The sequence below is a fragment of the Schistocerca americana genome, chromosome 2 (assembly GCF_021461395.2).
Source record: "Schistocerca americana isolate TAMUIC-IGC-003095 chromosome 2, iqSchAmer2.1, whole genome shotgun sequence".
Taxonomy (NCBI): domain Eukaryota; kingdom Metazoa; phylum Arthropoda; class Insecta; order Orthoptera; family Acrididae; genus Schistocerca; species Schistocerca americana.
Window position 1 is genome coordinate 649,571,985 of NC_060120.1, and position 27,728 is coordinate 649,599,712.

A 27,728-nucleotide genomic window follows, 5' to 3' on the forward strand; every position below is an offset into this window, starting at 1 on the left:
AGTACTGAATATCCGACCTTTAGCTTACGATACTAGCGCCATCTTACTGGGAAAACTGCATGTTATTTTTTATAGTTTAGTGTCTAAAGAGAAATTATTTTCGTCGCATTTTCATAAAGGAGGACCCACCGTATGTTGATCTTCTAAATGCGGACGCAACCAGAAATCGGGCGCGAGCTCACTTCCCTTCTAGGTATCGGCCAACCGCCACTTCCCGCCCGCCGACGGCAGTATCCGGGCCTCTCGCAGTCTTGGTCTGGCACACCATGATGCAGCACACCAGCGTCTGCCGTGAGCTGGCCTCACGCAACATCAAACTCGGCCTGAAGACCTGCCAACTGGTGAGCAACAAACATCCTAATCCAGCCCCCACATAAGTTCCACCATATCGCTGTTCTGTGCTGTTCTTCGCTACATTCTTCTTTTGTTTGCCTACTTGTTTATGAGAAGTTAAAGAATCTACGGTTCAGTACAGACTTGGTGTTGATGTAAATGTAATTTTGTGCTTATGAGATTGGTATACTACCGCTAGTCACATGGCAGAGAGGGGCGTGAAAAAAACTTTCGATTACATGGGCACAGAATAGAGAGTATAAATTAAGCAAAGCTGAGTACGGCTCCTTCAAATGTTTTGAATTACACATAGACCCATAAATTCACTAACATACTGCGTAATATGAATCATATTCATTTAATAAATGACGATTGATAACTGTCGTAAGGAAATTTTTGTCTCCAACGTTGTTCTAAATATGTGTTCAGCTACTTTATTATCTAACTGTTGGTGTAGAGTCTTCTTCTCCTTCTTCTTTTTCATCATGTTGTTCCAGTAATACGTACTACAATAGATCTCTCACTAGTTTGAGAAACGTGCGTTTACTTCCACGAACTGTTCACGACTGTTTTCACAATGAGTATGACCCGAGCAAGTGTAAATCATCAGCTGTAAAATAACGAAAGCTTCTAATTTTATATACGAAGTTCTAGTGTCCAGCTTAAAATTGCTTCCTGGAAAATTATATGTAATCCAAATTTTTTTGCCTTTCTTTTTCGTGCTTTTTATGAAAGTATTAATAAATACAATATATTAAACATTATTTCTGTTTATTTTGCAGTGTAAGTAACGTAAAAATTGTGAATAGAAAAGGTACAATAGTTTCAACAGACGGACTCGAACCCTCAACACTCAGCTTACCGTTCCACACTCCTTCCACCATGCCATGCATCCCTCACCCGAGCCGCGCCAAAAACACTATTTTCTTTTAAACCCTTGGCCACCTGCCGTTCCCACTTGTGTCCCTTTTATTTCTGGCCAAGCCCTGCATACATCACAAACCCCGACGAAATCGGTGATGATGAGTAAGCGCGCTCTCCTTGTGAACCGCAGTCTACTTGTGCGTGGAACACTCACATAAAATATTTTAACTTCTATTTTCTCCATACTGAGTGAGATTGGTTTTCCTTCCAACTTTAGAAACAATTACATGTTAGCTACATTCAGTATACAGCAACGTGAACTAAAAATGAATCGAATGTAAATGAGACAGGGAACACATTTTTCACAGCAAACCTTTCAAATTTTATGAAACACATTACTTGGAAATTAAGTGTCACAGTAACTATGACCCACAACGAAAAACTGGACAGTTCATCATCAGACTGTGGTATGAAACTGTAAGACGCGAAACAAATCAATTTTACATGCCAAGTCTTTTTCTCGGGATCGAATGAGAGGTGATACATTTAGCAGTGAACACGCCGCGCGAATGGGAAACAAGTATTTTTTAATTTTTTTAAAGGAAAGGGAGAACCTCTTCCGAAGAACCAACCACAGGAGTTGACGCAGCTTTGTTTCATTAACATACAGTATTTTCTACAGTTTAATGAGCTTTTACTGTTTACAGCAAGAAATCGGAAAACTCGTTCTTCTCATGTAATGCTATCAGTCGCTTCATGAGAATCACTCAGTTACTTTCCTGTGTGGCCTTTTCTCTTACTACTGCTCATTGTATATTCCTTTTACAGTAGATCTAACAACTGCTTACTTGTAGGTAGGTTCGCCTTTGGCTTCTTAACATCTGTTTACTCGGTTTCAATGCGGCAGACTTCGTGCATGCATACTAAATTTTGGTGCACGAATTTCAGCTGAGTTTAGAAAGCTCTACTCTGTGACATGGTTTTATAAGTAGGGGTGTTGTTCGTGTTTCGTAAATTAATGAATTAACTTGGATGCAGAGCCGCCAAAAAAAAAGTTTTGGTTTACTTATCGCCAACGGAAATTCATCAAGGGTAGGTGAAAGTTCATAGATGAGCGTGTAAAGAACGACTGCGCGCTGTAATTAATCTGTCCGTCTTCGCGGTCACTACGGGATAGATTCTTAGTTGGTTCTAGTCCATTCCTAGCATTATCATTTGACCCTGTTGTTGTCTGCGAGTCAATACAACCCAGGAGGATGTAATACTTTAATATTTAAACGCTAACGCTCGGTTTAGTGATAATTTTTCGATACATTCGACAAGGTTTAACGTTCAAATTAGAAGTAAAATAGGTTTTCTCTCTACTGTTATTGTTTAATTTGTTACATCGCGACCTTTGAGTCTATACAACTGAAGGGTTTAAAAATTCAGAATATGTACCAACATCGGCACCCATGTGTAAGTTTGTAAAGGAGGGGAGGGGAGGGGAGGGGAGGGGAGGGGAGAGGAAGGGAAAGGGGGGGGGGGAACTAGATATAAGGCTACAGAGTATTTTTAATATTTTGGAAGACGAATGGCGACTTGCATGAAGCCTTGATAAAGTTCCAGGTCCGATCCCGTTAATAACCATCCTAATACCGGCTTTTATATCGTTTTCTTGAAAGAAAATCACCTCACTACACTATATTTTTTTCTTTCTCTGTGAGCAGTGGTGGTGGTGGGGGGGGGGGGGGGTGCCCCTTGCCACCGGGTACGAAGTCAATTTGACGTCACTGAGGTCTAAGGTACAGGCCTAAGCACACACCTGTTTGGCGTCAGCAATTTTGTGTTACTGTCGACCGACGTACGAAGCCTGAGGCCCGTATTACACTGTAAACGACCTTTAATAATGATCTTTCTCAAAGCTTTCGTCAAACCTCTTCGACCAGACTACTTCAATGGAGTTATTACACGATCATAAAATATTTCGTCGTAATTCTTTGGGAATGGACACCCAACAATTAATCGCCTATACAATAGCATATATTGGTAGAGACAGTATTGCTTGAAAACGAAGAGGGATGGAAATGATTGCGGGTGAAACCGTGGATAGCTAGAAGAGAAGCTCGAAGTGTTCACCAGAATTTGCTTTGTGACTACAGCGCGAGGGCATAAACAACTAAATTTAGTTACTATGGGCGAAGAGACATTTCAGTTTGCCCTCACGAAAGTGGCCCCTCATATCCCCATACATGGTACTCATTCCCGACATGCCATTTCTTGCTTTCAGTTAATCGTAATCGATGTTTTTCGAAAGCCTGCAACTGATATTCACGATTTAAATAATAAAACACGGCACTAGTAAGGTCTTTTTTCATGCTCAATGAACTCGTTTCGAGAATTTATTTTCATTATAGAGAGGATATATTTACGTGGGTATTTTATATGATATTTTATGAGGTGTTTTATTGTGTGTTGTTTCGCCTCTCTTGCCCTGCAGTTGCCTTTTTATGGTTTACTGCAGTCGGAAAGATTTATTTTGTCTGATTTTCCGAAACATCAAAAACAATACGTATGTCAGTACTTGTACTTGAGATCATGAGAATAAATTGTCGCAAAGCATTGTGAAAAAGTACGTCTGGTGCTGTATTTCATTATTTAGATCATGAATGTTATTTCTGTTACAGATGGTTTAACGGTTAGGTTAAGACTGCTAGCAACATGTGAAAGATATTCCTGTTTGCAATATGCTTGTAGCAGTCGAATCCCACAGTTACCATTTTACGTATTATTCCAGAAACATGTGAATAAATATGTAAATCAGCTAAAGAGGAATTTATTAAGGTTACAATAGATTATTTAGAGTACAAATAAAAACATTTATTTAACTTATGTACGCTCTGAAAACACTCCATCTCCTTCCACATTGTTTCTTTCTTTTTTCTTAATGTAAGCTGATCATCCACAGTGTAGCCACCTGCTATTCCAACCGCTTATTATAGTTTCTGTAGTTAGTGTGCTTTGTGTTATGACGAATTTCGTATTCTCCATACTTTCCAATGATCACCGTGGTGGTAGCCATGCACCAAATATACTTCATCATTTTATAGCTTAAATGAACTAAAGGAAGCAAAGTTACATGTGTACGACGGCAAATTGGGTTAGGTCCTGGCTTTCGCTTTTATCAAAGATCCTGGGTAAAAGCTTCCCTACTACACTGTCAAAGATTTAACCAAAGGGCTTTGATAAGTATTAATCGTTGCCCACGAACGCTCAATTGCTGACGTCACACAGCGTGCACTTAGGCCTGTATTTATCTTAAGCCACGGACGTCACGCACAATAGCGAGGTCAGCAGCAACTACTATGGATTTTCGGTAGTGTTTGATACAGGCCTCTCACAAGACGTCATTCACACATATCGGATATTTATAAAAACATCATTCTTGGAATGATTTATTGTAATTACTTTTAGAACAAAAGTCATGTAAGTAGTAGGGCAACAAGGGTGTCAGCACATTTAGTTAGTGTCGCTTGCATACAATCAGGGGCAAACTTGATTGATTTATGACCACCTTTAACCTACTGTTCTATTAATTGATTTATGATTCCCTAGGGATAATCTGTCCTCCTGAGAAACCCACCTCACCCTTCTCCACCCTACTGGGAAACTTCCTCGCCAATAAAGCACACTTTTGGTATCTAATTAATTAAACTCCATCCCCCTCTGGGAAATGCCACAGACCCCTCTCTCCCATTCCCCATCTGGAAACTCGTAGGAAAAGGACTCAGTCTATGCTGGAGAGGAAGGATCTCATGACGAAATTCAAATCAATGTCAATTATACAGCAAAGGATATACTATTTATTTATAAACTGTACCTGTATGTAGTTTGGAAATGCACCACAATGCAGTAGCAAAATCCTCTTCCTCCTTCCAGTTCCCGTATGATGTGAAGCCTTGCTAATTTTCCCATTAAACAGCAGAATAGCTGCTCATACTGTATTGCAGTAGAAAGGTCTGTTTGCCACTGGCCCTACATATTGAAATTGGTTGGCAGAGCTAAAACAACATGTTCCCATTTCCACAGAGAGGTCAAAAGATGTCCCTGTTGCATGAAGTCAGCTTGTCCTGTTTTTCCATGGGATGTGGAGGGTGGTAGATATAGTGGCTCATTTCCGAATTAAACTGGAGCAATCACACAGACAAAGCTGCAAGAAGGGTGAGGCATGACTGAGGAACAGTTACATGATGCAGAGGGACTGTCTAAAACCACATTGGAGTTTCGCTGTACAGTGTTCTCAGCACACAGGTTTGATTATGGTGACTCGTTATGAGACGTGAGAGTGCCAGAAACATGATTCACCAGTGGCTGTAATCATTAAAACACATCTCTATAGGATCCAATGTAAGAGTGTGGTTAGAACTTATACCAAAAAGCGTAACACTGTAGCTCTGGAAAGCCAATGTATTCGTCATAGGATTTTGTACATTTCTTACGACTTCAATCTAGCATTGCATTTTTTAAATGATTCCTTACATAGCATACCATCTACTGTATGTAGTCAATCAACTCTCCTACCGCACCTCTAGCCCCATGGATATATCGCTTAACCTCTGTTACATTGAATACATAGTATCACGATAGAATGTGTTACAAATACTGTTTGTTAGTGTGGAAATATCTAGCAGTGGCATGAGGGAGTTGGAAGTATCGGCTTCATACCGTGTTCCTTAGCTGAATCAGTTTCTGAATTTGGTGAGAATAATGATTTTATTACGAGCTTACACCACTGGCAACATGCACCTGCACTTTCAGGCTGTTAATACACACCCCGCTATCAGGGTCTATATTCAATGTTGCGGTATTTGCATGGAAGACCACTTCATTTGGAAGCAATATCATATGTCATTTTACAAGCAATGGGAATACATTTGTCTAGGTAACATATTTAAGTGATGTTAACTTAAGTGCAAGATAAGCCAATGCAAATGTGAAATGCTGAAACATTAATAACTGGTATAACCACGAAAATGTTGAAAGCAAGCATGCAAAAGTGCATGTATTGTGTCATACAGGTGCAGGGCGTCAGTTTGTGGGATTGAGTTCCAAGCCTGTTGCACTTGGTTGGTCAATATATGACAGTTAATGCTGGTTGTGGATGATGCAACAATCGCCGTCCGATGATGTCCTGATCGAGCAGGCCAAGGCAACATATTGGGAACCTGTAGAGCATATTGGGTTACAAAAGCGGTATGTGGGCAAGTTTTATCCTGTTGTAAAACACCCCTCCTGCTGTCATAAGAAATTGCACCCCAGACCGTAACATCAGGTGTAGGTCTACTGTGTCTACCATGCAGACAGGTAGGTTGCAGGCCCTGAACTGCCCTCCTAACCAACTCACTCCCATTACTGGCACCGAGGCAGGGCCGGCTTTCATAATCAGAAAACACAACAGACCCCCACCATGTCCTACAATGAGCTCTCACTTGACACCACTGAAGTCGCAAATGGTGGTGGTTTGGCGCCAGTGGAATGCATGTTACAGGACATCTGGCTCAGAGCTGTCCTTGAAGTAAGCCCTTTGTAACAGTTTGTTGTGTCACTGTGGTGCCAACTGCTGCTCAGATTGCTGCTGCAGATGCAGTACGATGTGCCACAGCCACATGCCAAAAACTATGATTTTCCCTCTCACTAGTGCCACGTGGCCAACCAGAGCCCAGTCTTCTTGCAACTGTACATTCTCGTGACCACCGCTGCCAGTAATCATGTACAGTGGCTACATTCTTGCCAAGCCGTTCTGCAATATCACGGAAGGAACATTCAGCTTCTCGTAGCCCTTGAAACTCAGTGACAAGCTGATAGCATCTTTGTCACCTTAAAGGCATTCTTGACGAACATCAATTCACCACGTCTGATCTCATAGGTAACTAACACTCACAACTTTTACAGCATGTATTTAAAGCAAACCTGACTTGCATCATCATGTTGGCGCTACTAGCGCCACTCTTACGCGACTGGAGCGAAATTTGAATAGACATCATCTTTCAGATGAAGAAACATGCCTATCAACTTTTGTTTATGTTGCACAAGTCCTCTTTCGTATCACATTTCTTTCTGTTAGTGTGTAACAACAACATTGGCGGCCCTATTATGCTTCCTTGGGGCTCCTTTCAATTTTGCGAACACACTTTGTCCAGTATCATGTACCCCGTTGTATAGACTTGGGGGGGGGACATAGATTTATTACAACATCTGAGTAGCTACTTCACATAGTTGGTTGGTTCAAATGGCTCTTAGCACTATGCGACTTAACTTCCGAGGTCATCAGTCGCCTAGAACTTAGAACTAATTTAACTTAACTAACCTAAGGACACCACACATCCATACCTGAGGCAGGATTCGAACCTGCGACCGTAGCGCTCGCCCGATTCCAGACTGTAGCGCCTAGAACCGCACGGCCACTCCGGCCGGCTCACATAGTTGACATCGAACCATCCGATGATTAGAATAACAGTGTGTGGCAAGTATCATTAACTGGTTCTGTGTGTTACCGTAACTACGATCATATATGTCAGCTCCAATAACACAATGGTTGCTTCGTTCCGAACTAAAGCTGCCCTCAGACCTCAACCTATAGGTTGATCTGAACACCACAGTACTTTGGTATGAATGGTCCCACTGGAGGTGGTATGCTCTTCCCTTCCTCCGTCTGAATTGACTTACCCTGTCAGTTGTTCAGAGGAAGGGGTGGGTGTTCCATGTCAACGTGAACCCCAAACAATGTTGTAATTTGAAATTTTTTACTTTAACAAATCGTCACCAGGAGTGAAAGAAGTGGTAAGTAACAGATAAATTCCTAGGAGCAATTTAAGATTGAACCATAGCCCCTCAGGTGCTTTGTACTGTAAGTCACAAAGTGCCTATCATGAACGTGGAACTGGAGAAAGTTGCCACTAAAAATAACACAAGTGGCTTACATTATTCAGTTCCTGTTTACGTAACTTTTTCCAATTCGAATGAAGCGACACTTGCGGGAGATAAATAACAACAACAATAGTACGAGTGATTATTAGCTTTTCACAGGTGCTTCTAACATTGACTCGTTACCTTGCACAGATGACAACAGGTGCGCACAATTTACGAAAGTTACTGAAGGAAGATGTAACCTTGTACCTATTACACTTAATATTCGTAGTTAATACACTCAGTAAAATGAGATTTGTAACGGGTCTGTAACACATTAGTTGTGTGGTTCGCAATGCCGCAGGTGCTGTCATTGGGCTGCTTTGTGGGAATGGTGCTGTCGCCACAGCAGCCGGCAGAACCTGCTCTGTTCTTCACCACGTTCGGTGGCTACATCATCATCTGTGCAGTCTCCATCGTTGGCGTCGTACGGCGAGCATTAATGCCAAAAATATGTGTAAGTATTTGATGCACTGCTGGTATTTCCTGACTAAACTGGAAGGGATATTTTACAGCAGGGCCAAAATTACTCAGAGAGTATGTTGGCACATGTTGCACAGTAACATAATCAAATGTTCATTTGATGTGTGTTACGTTTTTCTCCATGAGGCTTTTCAAAGTAGCCATGTTGTCACAATCTTTCTCCCAGAAGGAAATTAATACTATGTGCTGGACCCAGACTCTAACCTGGAACCTCGAGTTTAAGAAGTAATGCCCTTATCGCCTGAGGTATCCAGGCACAACTCATGCTCCGCTTTTGCAGCAATGATTTTCTACCAATCCCTCTACGTCACTTTCCAAACTTCAGGGAAGTTCTCCTGCATATATTGCTGGACTAGTACTCCCGTAAATAAGGACTATGGACAGATAGCTTACATTTAGCCACAGCATACCAGTGGTTTCCAGAATGGGCCACTCACACTTCAGCAGAATCGAACTTCCATTTGTTTGTGTTTCGTTCACATGGAAAAACTGCAGTACTACACCATCATCAAATCTTTCGTTCTGGATAGTTTATTACCAACAAAATACCTTCCACCATTCATAAGGGTTTCCTTCAAGTTAGGTCCTTCAGTTGAAACAGCATGTATAGCTCCATTCAACCAAGCCCTCGAACTCTTGAAGGAAATGGACTTAAGAAGCCTCCGAAAATTGACAGCACAGATAACACTGCCAATGGAATACATCATGAGCTATTGGATAAGAAACCCACACTTACAGACATACGGAAAAAGCTGACATCATTGGCGTAACAGAAATAACCGAGTGGTACATTTTTCATGAACTACGTACAGCCTGGCTAGAGAAACGTCAGTGAGAGTTATGCATGGTGGGAAAAAGATGAACTTGACCATTCATGACGTCACTTCTGGTGTCAGGTTACTCCTGATTTTGAGAGGAGATATCCTGATACAGCTGACGCAACTGGGCATATGAGATGATCTTGATTTGAATGTAACTGACCATTCATCATCATCATCATCATCATCATCATCATCATCATTATATTACTATTATTATTATTGCATTCGTTCATACTTACGATTTGCAATTTTTTCCCAGCAACAAAATGCGCTCCTTATTGATAGCAACAGAACTGCTGGACGAGGACACACACATACTATTGTCTGCACTGCCGCAGCAGCGTCAGCAGCAGCAGCAGCAGCAGCAGCAGAAGGTCGACGGTGAGCTTTGTGATTTATTACAGCTGGTGTTGCTGAACTATTCAGTGCCACAGTCGCATCAGCAGAAGTCACCTCTGCAGCTAACAGCTCACAGAGTCACAGTCAAGACCCTTAAAGGTCGGGACACACACGTCCGGGCCGTGTCAGGGCCGAGACACGTCTGAGTATCGGCCGTCACCCGGACAACGAAATACAACATTAAAACAAATGTAGCGGTCCCCACTTGACCGGGCCGTGCACGGGGAACTTCAACGGGCCGGGCGGGATTCGCCGTGTTTAATTTTTCACGTGACGGGCAAGGCCTGACGGTAGAATTGTCTTGTGAACTGTGCAACTGCGCAAGACTGTTCTGTGTACAAAACATGGATGTGGAACGACTAATAGGAGAAGTTCATAAGTTTCCTGTTCTTTACGCTCAGGGAAGTGAAAACTACAGGAATATCGAGTACAAAGATAGAGTTTTCATCAAGCTAAAAGACTTTGAACAGAAGCAACGCATGAATGACGTATCAGTCCATCAATTCACTCCATCATCCTCCAATTCCTCAGCAAAATCTGTTTCAACACCATATCCTTCACCTGTGGAAAACGAGTCAACAGAACCTACACAGCAGCTTTTGAATCTGCAAAGGGATTCCCACAATTCGTATATAAATAACGAAAGCGATCATTCTCCAAGTTCCCCTGCATCCTCTTCAGCTTCAGAAACTAATTCACTGATAGTCCTCATTTGTTTTTCTTAGGGTACTAGAAATTTAACTGTATTATTTACTAACTTATGTATTTATCTTTCAATTGGCTCAAATGGCTCTGAACACTATGGGACTTAACATTTGTGTTCATCAGTCCCCTAGAACTTAGAACTACTTAAACCTAACTAACCTAAGGACATCACACACATCCCTGCCCGAGGCAGGATTCGAACCTGCGACCGTAGCGGTCACGCGGTTCCAGACTGAAGCGCCTATAACCGCACGGCCACACCGGCCGGCCTATCTTTCAATTACTAAAGTAATAAAATAAAAATGCTGTCCTTAAAACTTCATATTTATTGTGTTCTGTGTACTTTTCTTTAACCTACCTTACAAAACAGCCAGTCGTTCTTTGGGTGAAACTGATACTCTCCAGAAAGTGTATTTTCTCAGTCTTGGTTCTAGTTTCTTTAAAAGTTCACAGAAGGTGTACTGCGTCATCCTAAAATATTCATAAAACTTGGTCTCATCATCCATGAGACGAGAAAATAATGTTCGAAACTTTCCCTATACTGGTCTTGTTTTCCAGGCACTGTGGATCCATAATTTTCTTCTTCTTGTTTGCCTTCGTTCTTTTTCCTCTTCGTCTAAAGCAAGTGCTGTAAGTCCTAATTCACCATCACGAAAATTAGTGAACATGTTTTACAGCTTTCACAAAGAGAAACACAGATGACTCACTACAAGGAACAACAAAGACACGGACGTGCCCCGGTCATGTGTGGCCGTCACTCGTCCGACGCTCGGCCCTGACACGGCCCGGACGTGTGTGTCCCGACCTTAAGAGTACTGCTTCTCGCCAACATTTATAACGTGACAGGCAGCGGATACAAACATGTAAATGTAGGCCTACTACAGGGTGTGACTTTGATGTGGGGGATACAAGTGGAAAATGCACACTGTGTCGGTGATCAACTTCAATATTCATGGTATGAGTGGGATTATCTTTGTAGGGTTATGGAGAAGAGAGGAAGATGACAAACAAGTATAACCCATCCGATACATCTATTGATGTTCAAATATTTTGTTAAAAGTTGTCTATAGTAGTTATGTATGTTGAGGCAATGTTAGACCTATTCACCATGGGACACAAACGTATATGTAAAATACTGAAATGTTACACACCTGTATTGTGCACTATCAATTGCCGCAGACAGACTGTGTTGTTAGAACCCATGTAAAAGGAGAGTACTATGAACTTGTTGAACATTTGCGCAACAACAGTGTAAATATACACCAACTTGAGTAAAATATCATTGCTTGTGTTGCCCCTACACAAAAATGTTTAGGTGTCCAACCTGTCAACAACGTGGAGACTGAGTTCACAAACAGTACCCTGCGTTGTGTGTTCACACCTGTTGGACAGAACGCAATACAAGCAGTATTTAAGGCTTATAGAAGGCTGTTTTTTACAAAATACTGTGCTACCACTACACAATGAAATATGTGACAATGTGCTTGGAAAGTAAGGAAACAGTATATTTTGCACGAAAACTTATTATTTAGCTCCAGTGTTCAATCCAGCTAACTATAATTAAAATTATACAACTGCGTACAATGTGTCAGCATGCCCCTATTGCTGCATTCGTAATCGTCAAAGCCTGTAGTGGAGCGGTGATCCAGATACGGCTGAGCATGTGTCGTTGAGACATGCGGGTCCGATAAGCAGCCACCCATACACGCATAGCTACAGCTTCACAATGGCTGGAGAATGAACACCCACACGCACGCGAACACACACACACACACACACACACACACACACACACAGTGCTTCCTCTTTCAGGCAGCCACTGCACGAAATAAGAGAGAGACATGGGGAGCTTGTTAATAATTTTTATGATTCTACAGGGCCTGTGTTGTTAAGAAATACTCACCAATGTTCCTTCTGACATGCATGCATGTCCACAGGAGCAGGCACTGCAGCACTATAGCTGTAATGAAATACATGAAATGTATTGGAATGATGACAATGAAAATTTGTGCCAGCTTGGGACTCAAACCCAGATTTCCCACTTTATGTGAACAGTTGGCTTAACCCCTTTGGCTATCTGTGCATGACCTATGTCTACATCTAAACTTCCATATGTTGTTGTTCGTGCGTCACAACCTGCACACATACATATTACGTAATTCCTGTACAGGGGGTGGACATTTTAATTGAAAGCAGCAACTGCAAATACATTTCACGGACGCGTTGAAAAAAACAGCATGCGTCAGATGAGTAGGCGTGGTAAACAGATGAATAGTGTAACGACTCGGAAGGACAGCTCACCAATTGGGCAGCAGAGGTTCAGCAGTCTCAGCGTAAAGGCTCTCCATGGGGCTAGTGTAGAAAGCTCCAGACGCTAAATGAAATCCACGGTGGTGGACAGAATCTAGACACCGAAGAATAGACGGCCGTGCAGAGGAGTGAACTGTGCTTCCATACTCCAATTTCAAGCACACTAAGGCGCGGTATATGCGAAGGAGGACCTTTCTGTCCACTCCTCACGAGGTACCACTCAGATCATGGGAGGGTGTTGAGGGATCGAAGACAGCTAGCTGAAATATATAAATATATGAAACGTGGGAACACCAGCACAGTTTTCTGTCAAACGTAAGTCCCAAGAATTTGGCAATGTGCACGAACAGAAGGTCAACAGGGCCTAGATGTAGTGAAGGTAGATAAAATTCCATACAATGCCAAAAATTTACACGGATGGTCTTACTGGGAGAAAATCTGGAGCCGGTTTCAATCCTCCATAAGTGGAGGCGACCGAGGCACTCTTGAAGACATCGTTCAAGGAGGCTGGTCTGTTGAGAGCTGTAGTAGACTGCAAAATAATCGACAAAGAAGGATCTCGAGACATCGGGAAGTAGGCAATCCATAGTTGGATTTATGGCGATGGCAAACAGTGCAACACCTAGCACGGAGTCCTGGGGCACCCCGTTTTCTTAGGAGAAAGTATGGCATAGAGTAGTGTTCACCCCCACCTTAAATGTACGCTCTGACATAAATTCACAGATGAAGAGTGGTAGTCGACCTCTAAATTCCCAAGAGAACAGTATGCGGAGGGTGCCTGTCCTCCAGTAGGTATCGTATACCCTCTCCCGATCAAAAAATAAAGTCATCGTTTGGCATTTCTTGAGAAAATTGTTCGTGAATTAAGTGGAGAGAGCAACAAGCTGGTCAACTGTGGAACGATGCTTTCGGAAACCGTATTGGGCAGCTGTTAAAAGGTTTCGGGACTCCAGCCACCAGCCTAAATGGCAATTTACCATACGCTCCAAAGCCTTACAAATGCTACTCGTAGGAGAGATTGAGCGATAGCTGGTGAGGAGATGTATGTCCTTTCCACGTTTAGGAACAGGAATGACGATAGCTTCCCGCCATCTTCTGGAAAAAGTACTGTCGACCCAAAGTCGATTATAAAGGCGAAGGTGTTAGCACAGACTAGGTGATAGATGCAGCAACATTTGGACGGGAATACCATCCCGTACCAGAGCAGAAGAGAGATAGGAGGAGAGTGCATGGCTGAGTTCCCGCATAGACAAAATGGCATCATAGCTCTCACGATTTTGAGAGCAAAAGGTAAGAGGTCACTCTTTCGCAAAACTGTTTCTTTAGGAGAAAGACTGGTGAGTAATTAGAAGAGCTCGAAATCTTAGCAAAGTGTTGACCCTGAGAGTTAGAGATTGCTACTGCCTCCACTAAGGTATCCTGCGTGACAGTTAGCCTAGAGGTCGGGGAAAAATTGGACGTGTCGGGTATCCGTCGGATTTGAATCCCAATTACTGATGAGGAACTGAAGGAATTAAAGGAGCTGGTAAAGAAATCCCAGCTTGCCTTCTTGCTATTGCATATTATGCAACAGCATCATGCATATAACTGCTTATAGCAGATACAGTTGGCCAACGTAGGAAGATGGCGGAAAATTCAAAGAGTACGTCTCCACTCGCATATTGCGTCACGGCACACCTCGTTCCACCAAGGAACTGGGGAACGTCGGGGCAAAGGGGAGGTACGTGGTGTTGAACATTCCGAGGCTGTAAGACTAACTTTCGTAACATGAGTGACCTAATCGTTGATGCTAGGAAATTAAAGAGCATCAAATGTTGCTAGAGAGGAGGAAAGTGTCCAATCGGCTTGGGAAAACTTCCAGCATCTTGGCGCATAGATGGCAGTTGTGGCTGTAATCAAAGGACACATGGAAAACGTGTCACTCGAGTGGGTATCAGCAAGAGCGAACCATTCAAAGCGTTGAGCTAGCTGAACAGTACCGACCGAAAGATCCTAATGAGAGTACGTTGATGTGGAGGCAGACAAAAATATAGGTTCCCCAGTGTTGAGGCAAACAAGATCCACTTGGTGGAAAAGGTCAATCAATAGAGAGCCTCTTGGACAAGGACGCGGAGATCCCCAAAGCGGGTGGTGGGCGTTGAAGTCCCCAACCAGCAAATAGTGGGGTGGGAGCTGACCAAGGAGATGAAGAAGATTGGCTCTTGTCATTGGTGTGGACGATAGAATGTGTATGGTACAAAGAGAGAAGCTGAATCCAGGAAGGAAAAGACGTACAGTGACAACTTAGAAGGAACTGTGTAATAGGACTGTGTGATAATGGATAGTATCATGGAGAACAAACATAAGCCCCCATGTGCCAGAATGTCAGCAACTGTGGGAAGATCAAACCGGACTGATTGGAAATGAGGGAAAACAAAGCGATTTTGGGAACTTAGCTTTGTTTCCTGAAGATAGAAGATGACCGGAGAGTAGGATTGTAAGAGGATTGACAGTTCATCCCAACGAATTCCGCAAATGAATCATTGACATAGGGTGGACGAAAAAACGAAAAATCTCACCACGGTTGCTGTCAACTCAGCAAGCGCCGAGAGCCAGTGGACGATGGCGTGGAACTGGATTCAGCCAGAGGCAGAAGCTCCGGATCCATAGGTTGGTTGGGGGCAGCTCCTGCCGCCAGTGATCAGATGGTTGATTGGCTGCCAGCAGTGTGTCTCGGCGACACGGAAGACGGCTGAGGGCAGCTACCACTTGGTGGCAGTGTAGAAGAAACACGCCATGGCAAAGAAGGAGAGGGACTTTTTGCCTTATGAGCTTTCTTGGAAGCAGGACGTTGAGATGAAGGAGGAGTTCATGGTTGTGAGGTCTACGTAGATAAACAATCTTCACGAGTAGGCTCTTCTATGGAAGTCCGGGCGTCCAATTTTTGGGGTTCATGATTTAGCAGGAGCCGATAAGTGAGTGGGTGAAGACACCCTTTCTTTCACTTGGATTTCCTGAATAATTTTTTCATCTTTAAAAACTGGTCAACTGCTAGAGGAAGCAGCATGGTTGCCCTTATAGTTGATGCAACGAGGGGATGGAGGTGGACCATCATCCTCATAGGCATCCCTGCCACAGTTAACGCATTTGGCATATTGGAACACGACTGGCTGGTACGATTAAACCTCTGACACCGATAGTAACACGTTGGGTTGGGGATGTAAGGGCGAACTGAAATGATCTCATATGCCGCTTTAATGTTTGATGGAAGTTGCATTCTGTCAAATGTCAAGAAGAGAGTGCGAGTCAGTTCCAATTCCTTTTCAAACCTTTTCATTACTCGATGTACAGCCGTTACTCCCCGATCAGACAGGTAATTTTGAATGTCCTCATTGGAAATCCATCGAGTGATCTTGTATAAACCATACCGCGTGAGGAGTTTTAAGTACGGTGCACTTCCACCTGAACAGGGAAGGTGCGTAATGTAGTTTGAAGCAATTTTTGTGCCTGGAGGGCACTATCTGTTTCTAACAACAAGGTGCCATTTCGTAACCAGGAACAAGACTTTACAGGACCTGCAATTGTGTCGACACCTTTCTGAATAATGAAAGGGTTGACTGTTGAGAAGTCTTGACCTTCGTCAGACCAAGAAAAACTAGTAACTTTGGTGACGATGGCAGAATTTTCTATGGTGGAGACTCATCTTGCTTTCTCTTGTGTGCAGAAGTTGAAGAAACCATCACGAAAGTATCCCCCATGATTACCGGCATCTCCGATGGTGCGCTCCTTCCTTGTGGGGGCGCTCTCCGAGGGCGATTGTCCACACCTCAGGTCACACCTCCTAAGAAACGGACGGAGGGACCAATCGGCATTTTCAGAAGGTGATCACCTCTCCCTGAGCCTAGCCTTTACCAGAGGGTATATATGTGTCCTACTTGTCTATTGGGGACAGAGAATTACGCGTTATCCCATCACCAACTACGCGTGGGTCAGCCTTCAGACATGCACAGGGGGGAATGAAAGAAAAAGGGAGTAACAAAGAAAAGGAAAGAAGAGAAGAATTCTCAAATGCTGCAGTGGAGAAGAAGGTAAAGAGAATAATCAAGGAAAGAGAATAATCAAGGAAAGAGAATAATCAAGGAAAGAGAATAATCAAGGAAAGAGAAGGACAAAGTACGAATAGGTACTTTACATGGTAGACATAAAAGAAGAGAAACCTCTTCATTTATTCACAAGTGTCCGTCTCTGGATGTAGGCACAAATCATACTCCCAGAGAAAGGGAAGGGACAGGGGCAGGGGCAGGGAGATGGGCAGGGGGAGGGGGGAGGGGGGGGGACAGGGAGGGATGTAGAAAGGGAAGGTATGCAGCCCGGAAAACAAAGAGAGCTGCACGAGCTCGGAGTCCAATGCTCGCCTCGCATGTATCCACAAAAGAGTTTTAGACATGTGGGGGCCCCCAGTACTGTAATGATGTAATATAGAGCGCAGGTTGTGAAGCATGAATGACAACGTACATAAGTTTGGCTTTGGCTGTTGGTCATGCACGGATAGCCGAAATGATTAAGGAGACACCTCGTATAAAGTGGGAAATCTAGGTTTGAGTCTCGGTCTGGCACAAATTTTTATTGTAATCATTCCATTATACACCTGATGGTTGTCTGCGTTTGCAACTGTGAATACATTTTAGATATAATTTTTAATGAGAAGAGAAACAATAATTCAGTTCTTTTTTACAACCAACACAGTACAGTTTAACAGGAGTCCTGCCAATCTGACAGTGTGCATTCTCATCATAATATTTATAGCACGGCTCATACTTCAAGGAAAGTATATCCTTTTTAAACAGTTGAGGCATCAGTTTAAATTTATTTGAAATCATACACAGCGAAGGAATGCGAATAAGCTCTCTAGGTAATAATCAATAGCATTCAAACCACTGCCTCTTGCTGCAAGTTTCCTATAAACGACTGAAACACTCTGCCTACATTTCTTGATTTCAGGCACTCAAAAATGTGATGAGCAGTAACTCGTTAATTGTCCACTTCCTGCAAACGATAGTATTGCAGTGGATTAATAATAATGTATTCGAGGATATCTAGAGTGACTGGGTTAAGCAGTTTTCTCAAATACACACAAATTTTAGTCATCATTCTCATTGAATATTGAGAAAATGACTGTATCCAAATATGCATCACGCAATATACTGTTACACAGTAGAATAGTAAGTACAAGAAGGAATAACATTTTGTTAAATTCAATGGAGATGGCGAAGTGGGGCAATGTGCCAGCTACACAACAGTGTCTGAACTGAGTGTGAATGTGGATTGCACACAGTACGAACAATCTGTGAGATCATTTCATCAGACTGTATGAGAGGGGAGCCAAGAACAACTGATTCAGCACTTTGATGATAATAATAGTGTATTGAGGGCCCAATACAGCTAGGTCATTAGCACCTCTCAGCACTTTGACAACAGTGCGGAATAGACAGAACATGCAACTGTAACTTCACTTGAAGATGTCATAAGAACACCTTACAGGATGCAAACTTCGCATAAAGGAATGCTATGAAACCCTTAAGTTAAACACTGTAACAGCCGAGAATGTGTCACCAGAGAGAGAGAGTGTATGTAGGGGAGGCACAGAGGGGGAATAAAATAAACCTCCACCCCCTTAAGAACACTCTCAGTGTTAGGCTACACCATCTGCATTACAGATACTGTGGAAGTTCAGTTCTATTATGTTGCACGATACTTTGGTGAATTCAACTAGTGTCTACAAAAAGGTTTGACTTACTTACAAATGTTAATACATTTAAAATGGGACAAAAACGACAACACAGACAATAGACTTCAGCCAGGAAGGCTCAGTAGGGTCAATACTGGGTTTCTCGAGGAGTGAAGTTTGGTTAACAATATCGAGAAAATTTACAAATCAGATCAAACAGTGGATATTTCACATGTCAGCCTGATCCATGTTGAGTGTAATATTGTAACAAGTTCATATTTCAATGACCAATTAATATAAACTATCTACGGATTTTTCCCTACCCTGGAGACATGATGCAAACTCGCTGAAGTTCCGAACAATTTGATATACCTCCCAGTGATTGTTCACACATTAGCTCAATCTCAAGCTGAACACTGTTCACTAGACTGGAAATCTAGTCGATTTTTGACGAGAGGAAATAGTTGTCTTCTTCATTTGAAGCAGCACTATTGTTGAAACGTATAAAACTAATACACACACCAGTCAGTACTCCATGTATGGTCCAGCCATTACGAAGCTATGCATACGTGACAGGTGCTTATCAGGCACGCATTTTGCAACAGGGCATGCTCAGCTTTATCTCTAACAGTGCTCCAGTATGGGCTTTTGACGATCACGAGCGCAGTGGTGGTGCTAACTCGTGGTACCAGTTGTATATATAATGGCTGTTTCTTATTGATGTTTAAAAACTACCAAAGCGACACCGAGATAAGAAATTTAATATAAGACACAAGGGTGTCGCATACTTGGAAATATATCAAAAAGGGATGAGAAATGTTGAACCTGTGACGTCATCAGACGACATACATCGCTGCACATGTAGCGGTTGGACTTGGGTGTGAAGGTATGATTAAATGAAATAATACTTGCATTCAAGCATACTTATCTGGTTATGTGACATATTCATATTGTGTGTGTGTGTGTGTGTGTGTGTGTGTGTGTGTGTGTGTGTGTGTGTGTGTGCACGCCACTTAGTCATGAAATTTGTGACAATGTATATATATAATATAATAAAATACATGTACTTCCTACAGAAACTTGTTATTTAGCTCCCACATCCTATCCATATGGCTTGGACATGGGAGCTAAGTAACAACTTTTCAGGCAAAAGAAATTATTTCATTACTTTCTATACACTGTCACAAATTTCATTGTGTAGTGGTAGCACAGTATTTTGTAAAAAGCGGCCTTCTATAAGCATTAAATTCTGCCTGTACTGTATTCTGTCCAACAGGCGTGAACGCATGCATGCAGTACTGTTTGTGAACTCATCATCCACTTTGACATTTAAATATGTGGGCAATATAAGAACTGATACATTGCTCTGCTTGGTCCATACTTATTCTGTTACTGGGAAAATACTCAACAAATTCATAGTACGCACCTCTTCCATATGGGTGCCAGTGTTTTTTCACTTGTATCCATACGTCAAAGTCACAGTCCAGTAATAGGCCCCCAATTTACATACTTATACCCATTCACTGTCACGTTTTAAGTAGCTGTGGCTCAGTGAGCTGTGATAGTTGCGTAAGTGACTTTTAATGTAACTAGCACCAAATAGTTGAATGACACCAGGTTCAGTAAACCAGAAAGCTTGCTGGCAACCTCTTCCTCCTGCTGTTGCTGCTGCAGCAGCAGCAGCAGCAGCAGCAGCACAGACAATAGTATGTGTGCCCTCGTCCAGTAGTTCTGCTATTTATCATAAGCACATTGGTTGCTTGAAAAAAAAATAGCAAACTGTAAGTATAAACGAATTTATTATTATAAATAACAATAATAATACTGGAAGGTCAATTACTCACATTCAAATGTAAGACACCTATTTTTATTCTGCCTGCTGGCTCTGGCTGATCCCTCTTCTAATGTTTCATACTTTTACTATGCAGAATAGTCCTTGAATGAGGAGGATCCAAACAAAAATGGATTCTTAATATAAAAGGGGGAGGAGACGGAAGAAGCTCAATTCCATTTGATCACAGTTTCCCACCTTTTTTTAAGCCTTCTTACTGGACCAAAGGGCACTGGAGGTGTGTGTGTGTGTGTGTGTGTGTGTGTGTGTGTGTGTGGGCGCGCGCGCTTGCGTCTGAGATTACCTGTCAAGGTAGAAGAGTCACCTCATATGTCCAACTACCTCTGCTGTAACACGATACCCGCTCTCAAGGTCACGTGTAACGTAACACCAAAAGTGACTTCATCAAAGGTAAAGGTCCTCCCATAGCCACCCAACATAATGATTAGGAAGTACACACAATAAAAAAAACTCTTAGTACCTGAATAAGATGACTGGGACGTTCTTCCACATATTGTGCACAAAATGGAAATACCAGCTTAGCAGAATAACAAGAAACACACCACTGACTATAAAAAAGCTTCACTTGATACGGGTGCTGCATTCGCTAAGGGTGTACCAAAGGAAAATCCAAATACAAATTTACTAGCAAAAATTTGGACTGTTTTACACAGAATCCAATGAAATTATTTTGTGCTGATTTGGTACTGTGGATGAAACTGAAAGTCCACTGTGCCTAGCTACAAACTATACTGTGCAAGTCTGGGTGCATGCAACAGGAAATCTATGGGATCTTACGTGTGAATTACTGGAACATCCACCACAGTGACATTCTCCCACATATAAAGGAGTTTGTGCAAGGAAAAAGTTTCGATCACAATTAAGTGGTTACAGCAATTGTCAATGGGTGCTTTACAGACCTTCCTGAATCTTACATCATGGATGGAATTCGATCATTTGAAATACTTCAGACAAAATTAATTGACCAAAAAGGGGAAAATAGAAAATAATTTTCCACCTATATTGCCAGATGCAGAAATTTTCTATTTTATGACTAAAATTCTCATCAACAAGAGGATAAAGTATAACACAATGGTGAATTGTTAGCAATGGCCCTGATGGAAGTGGCGTGCCCTTATCTTTCTGTGAATCACCTCATTGTCGACATGACATTAAACCCAAATCTTCCTTCCTTCCTTCCTTGTCTTGCATCGACTTCCGAATGGGCGTATTAGTCAGTTAAAGCAGGACCAACAGTTTCACATTAACTTCAAACCACATTGCGAACTGTCATTTTTCCCTTAAACAAATTGTTGACAGAGATGAAAGAAATAATAAGTAACTCCAAAAAAATCCAAGGATGAACTGAGAATTCAACCTTCTGTATCTACTGACCCATCTGAAATCTTAGCCATTTACACATCTCTGCAGTGCTTTCACACATAACAGTGTATACCTACCATATGAGCACCAACAATTTGCCCACATTATGGACTTCATCAGTTCTGTACACCCTGTATGACAATAAAATCTTCAGATGTATACATATGAGTGCTAAATACCACTGTCAAAATGGGAATGGTTCCTGTTCTTACTGCCAAGATTCCCTCATTACTTTTGACCAGCAGTGAGTAAGGCATCTCTTGGTTCACATTGACTAATAATTTGTCCACTTAATATGAGTCTGTTTATAATTTGTTTCGGTATCCCTGACAAAAAATTCAGTTACTTCTGACATAATGCACTCACAGCCACAGAGAACACTCTTCTGACCACAACTGACACTTGCAACATCTTCAGGCCACTGCAAGTGCTGTTTGTGATCAAATACAACAATGTCACCTGCAGGCTCGGCTAGCCTCTGCATTTACGTTTAAGCATGCATTTATCATTGCATTTCCATCCTCAAAAGATCAATGACTGGACTAAAGTACTCGATATCAAACAAAATTTATAATCATCTCCAGTTCTTGAATTTACATTCAATTAATTTTAAAAGATTGCTTGCATCTACTCATCCTCCTGCTGATGTATCACCCCATACTGCAGCGGTCACGTCACCACATGCAGTAAGACTGCACACTGTGCAGCAGTATCCATCACGCAAGTCTCACTCACTGGTTGCCACATCTCCTAATTAATATGCACTGTCTCTTCTACACTCCACCAAATGTTTTACCAACACAATAGTTTGTTGCATTGAAGGCTCTGCAGAATGGAAACAATCAACCCACCCCCTTTTCCTTGGGACATATGTTTTCTTAACTTTTTATAACAGGCAATAATTCATTTCTCAACTGATAGTATTCCTTTCTTTGTTATGCCTTAGTGAAAAAAATTGTGTATATTACTACAGATATACTAGCCACTGTAGCAGTGCACATGGCAGAAATGAAATAATTAGACAACCATGAGGATTCTGGATTCCCAGTTATTTGTCAGGGAAACCCAAACAAATTATAAACCGACTTGCATTAAGTGGACAAATTACACTGTTCGACATGGGTTCTATTTCTGATATTAAAGTATGTGCTTCTAGGCCATTTTACCATGGGAAATTCAAATATGTAAACAAAATATCGTTGTCCGGGATACTTTTTTTGTAATATATATATATATATATATATATATATATATATATATATAAGAAAGATGATGAAACTTACCAAACAAAAGCGCTGGCAGGTCGATAGACACACAAACAAACACAAACATACACACAAAATTCTAGCTTTCGCAACCAATGGTTGCCTCGTCAGGAAAGAGGGAAGGAGAAGGAAAGACAAAAGGATATGGGTTTTAAGGGAGAGGGTAAGGAGTCATTCCAATCCCGGGAGCGGAAAGACTTACCTTAGGGGGAAAAAAGGACAGGTATACACTCACACACACACACATATCCATCCACACATACACAGACACAGGTGTCTGTGTATGTGTGGATGGATATGTGTGTGTGTGTGAGTGTATACCTGTCCTTTTTTCCCCCTAAGGTAAGTCTTTCCGCTCCCGGGATTGGAATGACTCCTTACCCTCTCCCTTAAAACCCATATCCTTTTGTCTTTCCTTCTCCTTCCCTCTTTCCTGACGAGGCAACCATTGGTTGCGAAAGCTAGAATTTTGTGTGTATGTTTGTGTTTGTTTGTGTGTCTATCGACCTGCCAGCGCTTTTGTTTGGTAAGTTTCATCATCTTTCTTTTCAGATATATTTTTCCCACGTGGAATGTTTCCCTCTATTTTATATATATATATATATATATATATATATATATATATATATATATATATATATATATATATATATATATATATATATATATATATATATTTACAATTCATGGCAAACACAGAGACGTTATAGAGAAATACGGGTATGTTGCCGCATCCAGTAGTGATAGAACGTGATAATTTCTTGTGCAACAGCAGGTGGGAAGAATCAGACATCATTAGGTTATCCCCCGCCACACCTATGGCATTAAGACCACCTGAAACATCTCATTAACTCAAACAGCAACAGCCAGCCGCTGCCTCGGCAGTAAAGCTTCATGCCTCCTAGGGGCAGGTGCATCGAGTTTACAACAGTGGTGTTAGCTGCAATTTGTGTCAGTCTTAATGAGTGGGTGTTTTGGCTGACAAGTAACTGTCTGTCATATTTCCGAGCACAGTTGAATTTTTTAGTTCCTGTGTGTAAACTGATTGAGCCTGGTGCTGGAGGTAAAACGACTGCTTGTTTTTACACATTAGTGTTCCTCCAGTTCCCTACTATTAATTTAATACAGGTGTATTACCAAAGTAGTATTTTTAAATTTGCAGAAATGCCACGTCATTGTGGATGTCGATATAAGCCGGACAACTCCTGCTACATCTGTGGGAAGTTCACTTTTGCCAGAAATAGGAAGAAAATTTCTTCAGTCATAAAGAAAGCATGCAAACATTACTTTGGAGTAGAGGTAGGAGACCAAGATAAAGAATGGGCACCACATTTCTGTTGTGCTACATGTTACTGCAAACTAATTCAGTGATGGAAAGGTAAAGAGAATGTGGCGTTATTTGCTGTTCCCATGGTGTGAAGGGAGCCTAAGGACCATGTTACTGATTGTTATTTCTGTCTAACAAAAATTCAGGGTTTTACAAACAAAAAGTCGAAGAGGCACATTGTTTGCCCAGATCTGCCTTCAGCGAGAATGCCAGAGCAGCATTCCGACAACCTTCCAGTACCTTCAAGAGCTCGAGGTCAAATTCCGAGTGACAGTGAAATAAGTAGTACTGAAGAAATCACAGATGATGATTCTTTATATCACTGCACAAGTGAGTCATCGCCACATTTGTTAACACAGGCAGATTTAAATGATTTAGTGATCTAGGACTAAGTAAACAAAAGGCGCAGCTGCTTGGTTCAAGATTACAAGAGTATACTCTACTGCACCAACGCACTAAAATCAGTGTGTTCAGGCACAGATAACATGCCTTTATTTCTTATTTTTCAACTGACGAAGCACTAACATTTTGAAATGGCGTTGCTGGCCTGATGAAAGAGCTGAACTTCACTTATATTTCACAGGAGTGGAGACTTTTCATAGATGCATCGAAAACAAGTCTGAAGGATGTTTTGCTCCATAACGGAAATAAAATACCCTCTGTTCCAGTAGCTTACGCTAGTTTGACAAAAGAGAATTACGAATTCGTACAAAGGATGCTACATTCATTATAATACAATCAACACAAATGGAAAATATGTGCAGATTTCAAGGTAATTGCTATGGTACTGGGAATGAAACAAGGCTACACAAAGTATGCCTGTTTTCTTTGCGAGTGGGATAGTCGAGACCGAAATTCTCACTACGTGAAAAAGAAATGGCCTACGCGAAGATGGAAAGTTGGCGAAAAGAATGTACAACGTGAAAGTCTGGTAGCTCCTGAATATATACTACTTCCACCGCTTCACATCAAACTTGGCCTGATGAAACAATTCGTGAAGGCCTTGGATCCAACAGGCTGTGGGTTTGCATATCTAGCTGCCAAATTCCTCCGTCTTTCAGCTGCAAAAATAAAGGAAGGTGTATTTGTGGGCCCACAAATCAGGGAGCTGCAGAAAGATGCAAATTTTGAAGCATGCTTAACTGATAAAGAAAAAACCGCATGGGACTGTTTCAAGATGGTGTCGGAAAACTTCCTCGGAAGAAGAAGAGCTACTAACTACAAAGCAATGGTGAAGGAAATGATCAAAGCATATCAGGATTTGGGGTGCAATAGGTCTTTGAAGGTTCATATGATGGACTCTCATCTGGACTACTTCACAGAGAGTTGTAGTGATGTATCGGATGAACATGGGGAAAGATTCCACAAAGACATTTCTACCATAGAAAGGCGCTATGAAGGGAAGTGGGTACCTTCTATGTTAGTAGATTATTGCTGGAATATCATTCGAGATAAGAAAGATTCACAATACAAGAGAAAAAAGTGATGTGCATTACAAGGCAGTGGCTCATTGTTTGTCAATTTTCTGTAATTTCTCATCTCAAATAAATGCTTCAAAGTGTATACACAAAGGTTACTGTGTTATATGTCAGATCCCACCCTCCGTTAATGTGATGAACTTATAACATCATAAAGATGTGCATGTGTTTGTCGACTTTCACCTCACGTTTGCTGCACTATATCAGAAACTGAAAAGAGAAATAAAATTTTGATCACTCATAAACTATCCCTGACAGAAAAAAACCAAAGACAGTTTTCAATTCAGCACTCAAAATACAACTAGGATCACAATATTTTTTACCAGAAATAGAAAAAAAGGTTTTTTTTGTAGAACAGTGTTAATAGTCAATGTAAACCAAGAGATGCCTTAGGACAGAAGTAACGAGGGAATCTTGGCAGTAAGAGCTGGAACCATTCCCATTTTGACTGTGATATTTAGCACTCATATGTATACTTCTGAAGATTTTATTCTCATACAGGGTGTACAGAACTGATAAAGCCCATAATACTTCTCGTCAAGTGCATCTGCTACATAACACAACAATGACAAAAAGTCCAGGTTTTAAAGAAACCACATATATCCACTTTCACCTAATAACACATCAACCAAAGGCTAGTTCTCGACAGTATCACTTTAGACAGCATTTGGGCCCACAAAATTCAAACAAACAGTTTTTCAAACAGAAAGAAACAACTTGTCTTTACCCCAAATGACTGAGTATTCCACTCAACCCTGCAAAGTGATGGATCTGTATAGGCTCACAGGACCTTAAACCAATATTACTATGTTGTGTTCTCTGAGTTGCATTCCAGTTTACTGACAGATTCATGAATGTCTGGAAGCAACATGCTGCAGTTCTCATGATATCACAGAAGGAAATCAGTATGTTGATGATGACTTAATACTTGTGACAGAAATCTCAATTGTTAAAAGAACCTTTGTGTAGCCTGTGTTTGTGACATAGTAACTGCACATGATACAAAATATCGGTGTCCATTGTAAAATCTGCTTTTCACATTCTTGTACGCGTTAGTTAAAGTCAGAGTTGGCTACTTTTCATTATACTCAATTTCCTTCCTCGTGTTTACGTCTTCATTAAAATGTAATTGAATGTACACGTATTATTTCATTTTTTGATGAACAGCATGAATAGCACAATGCGACACAACTATATTATGATAGCATACGCATAACTAGTGAAATTTGTTGCAGGATATATCATTCTCTCTGGTGGGAGTGGTCCTGAACTGGGCATCTGGTGGAATTCTGATAGTTGAAAATCGGGTTGATGATCACATGCAAGTAACAATGGCATGTGGTGCTACTGCAGTGATTAACTCCTTTGTTTTCCTTGCTGATGCTATTATTGTCTATAAGGACATTGCACCTTACCCGCAGTACTAACAATCTAGTTATTTCATAAAAATGTACACTGATTATTGTGTGTGTGACAGTGAAACAATATTTCATCATTTTCATACAACTTTTTTTAGTTGTGATATCTCAACAATTTTATTCTTGTCTGATCACATCTTACAATGTTTTTTAATAAAATAAAATAATACAAAAATATGGCAATGCAGATTTATTCAGAATAAATTCATCTTTCTTTCCAATGAAAAATACATTCCACTTAACATTTGTGGTTGAGACACACACTACTGTGTTCACATTTAAATAATAAATCAAAAATTCTTTATTTTAAAACTGTATTATAGAATGAAGACACGTTTTAGTCAATGGAATACTTTTTTCATGAGAACCGATGTGTATATCTGCATCGGTCATTATAACACAAGATGATGATAAATGCACCAACTCACACTACAGCCAAAATGACTGAATATACATTCT

General features: G+C 41.3%; 1 protein-coding gene across 1 annotated transcript; it reads left to right on the top strand.

Annotated features, from left to right (window-relative positions):
• The first annotated feature begins 225 nt into the window (after positions 1–225).
• LOC124595079 lies at positions 226–27,446 on the top strand. The gene is made up of 3 exons (XM_047133661.1): positions 226–341; positions 8,447–8,599; positions 27,087–27,446. Exons 1-3 carry the CDS (start codon positions 267–269, stop codon positions 27,276–27,278), a joined length of 420 nt encoding a protein of 139 aa, XP_046989617.1. The 5' UTR covers positions 226–266; the 3' UTR covers positions 27,279–27,446.
• Positions 27,447–27,728: the final 282 nt, after the last annotated feature.

Excerpts from the sequence above, each read along its gene's own strand:
- LOC124595079 (XM_047133661.1), top strand. The coding sequence starts at position 267 with ATGATGCAGCACACCAGCGTCTGCCGTGAGCTGGCCTCACGCAACATC. Across the intron at positions 342-8,446 it reads GCCTGAAGACCTGCCAACTG|GTGCTGTCATTGGGCTGCTT; the intron begins GTGAGCAACAAA and ends GCAATGCCGCAG. Across the intron at positions 8,600-27,086 it reads CATTAATGCCAAAAATATGT|GATATATCATTCTCTCTGGT; the intron begins GTAAGTATTTGA and ends AATTTGTTGCAG.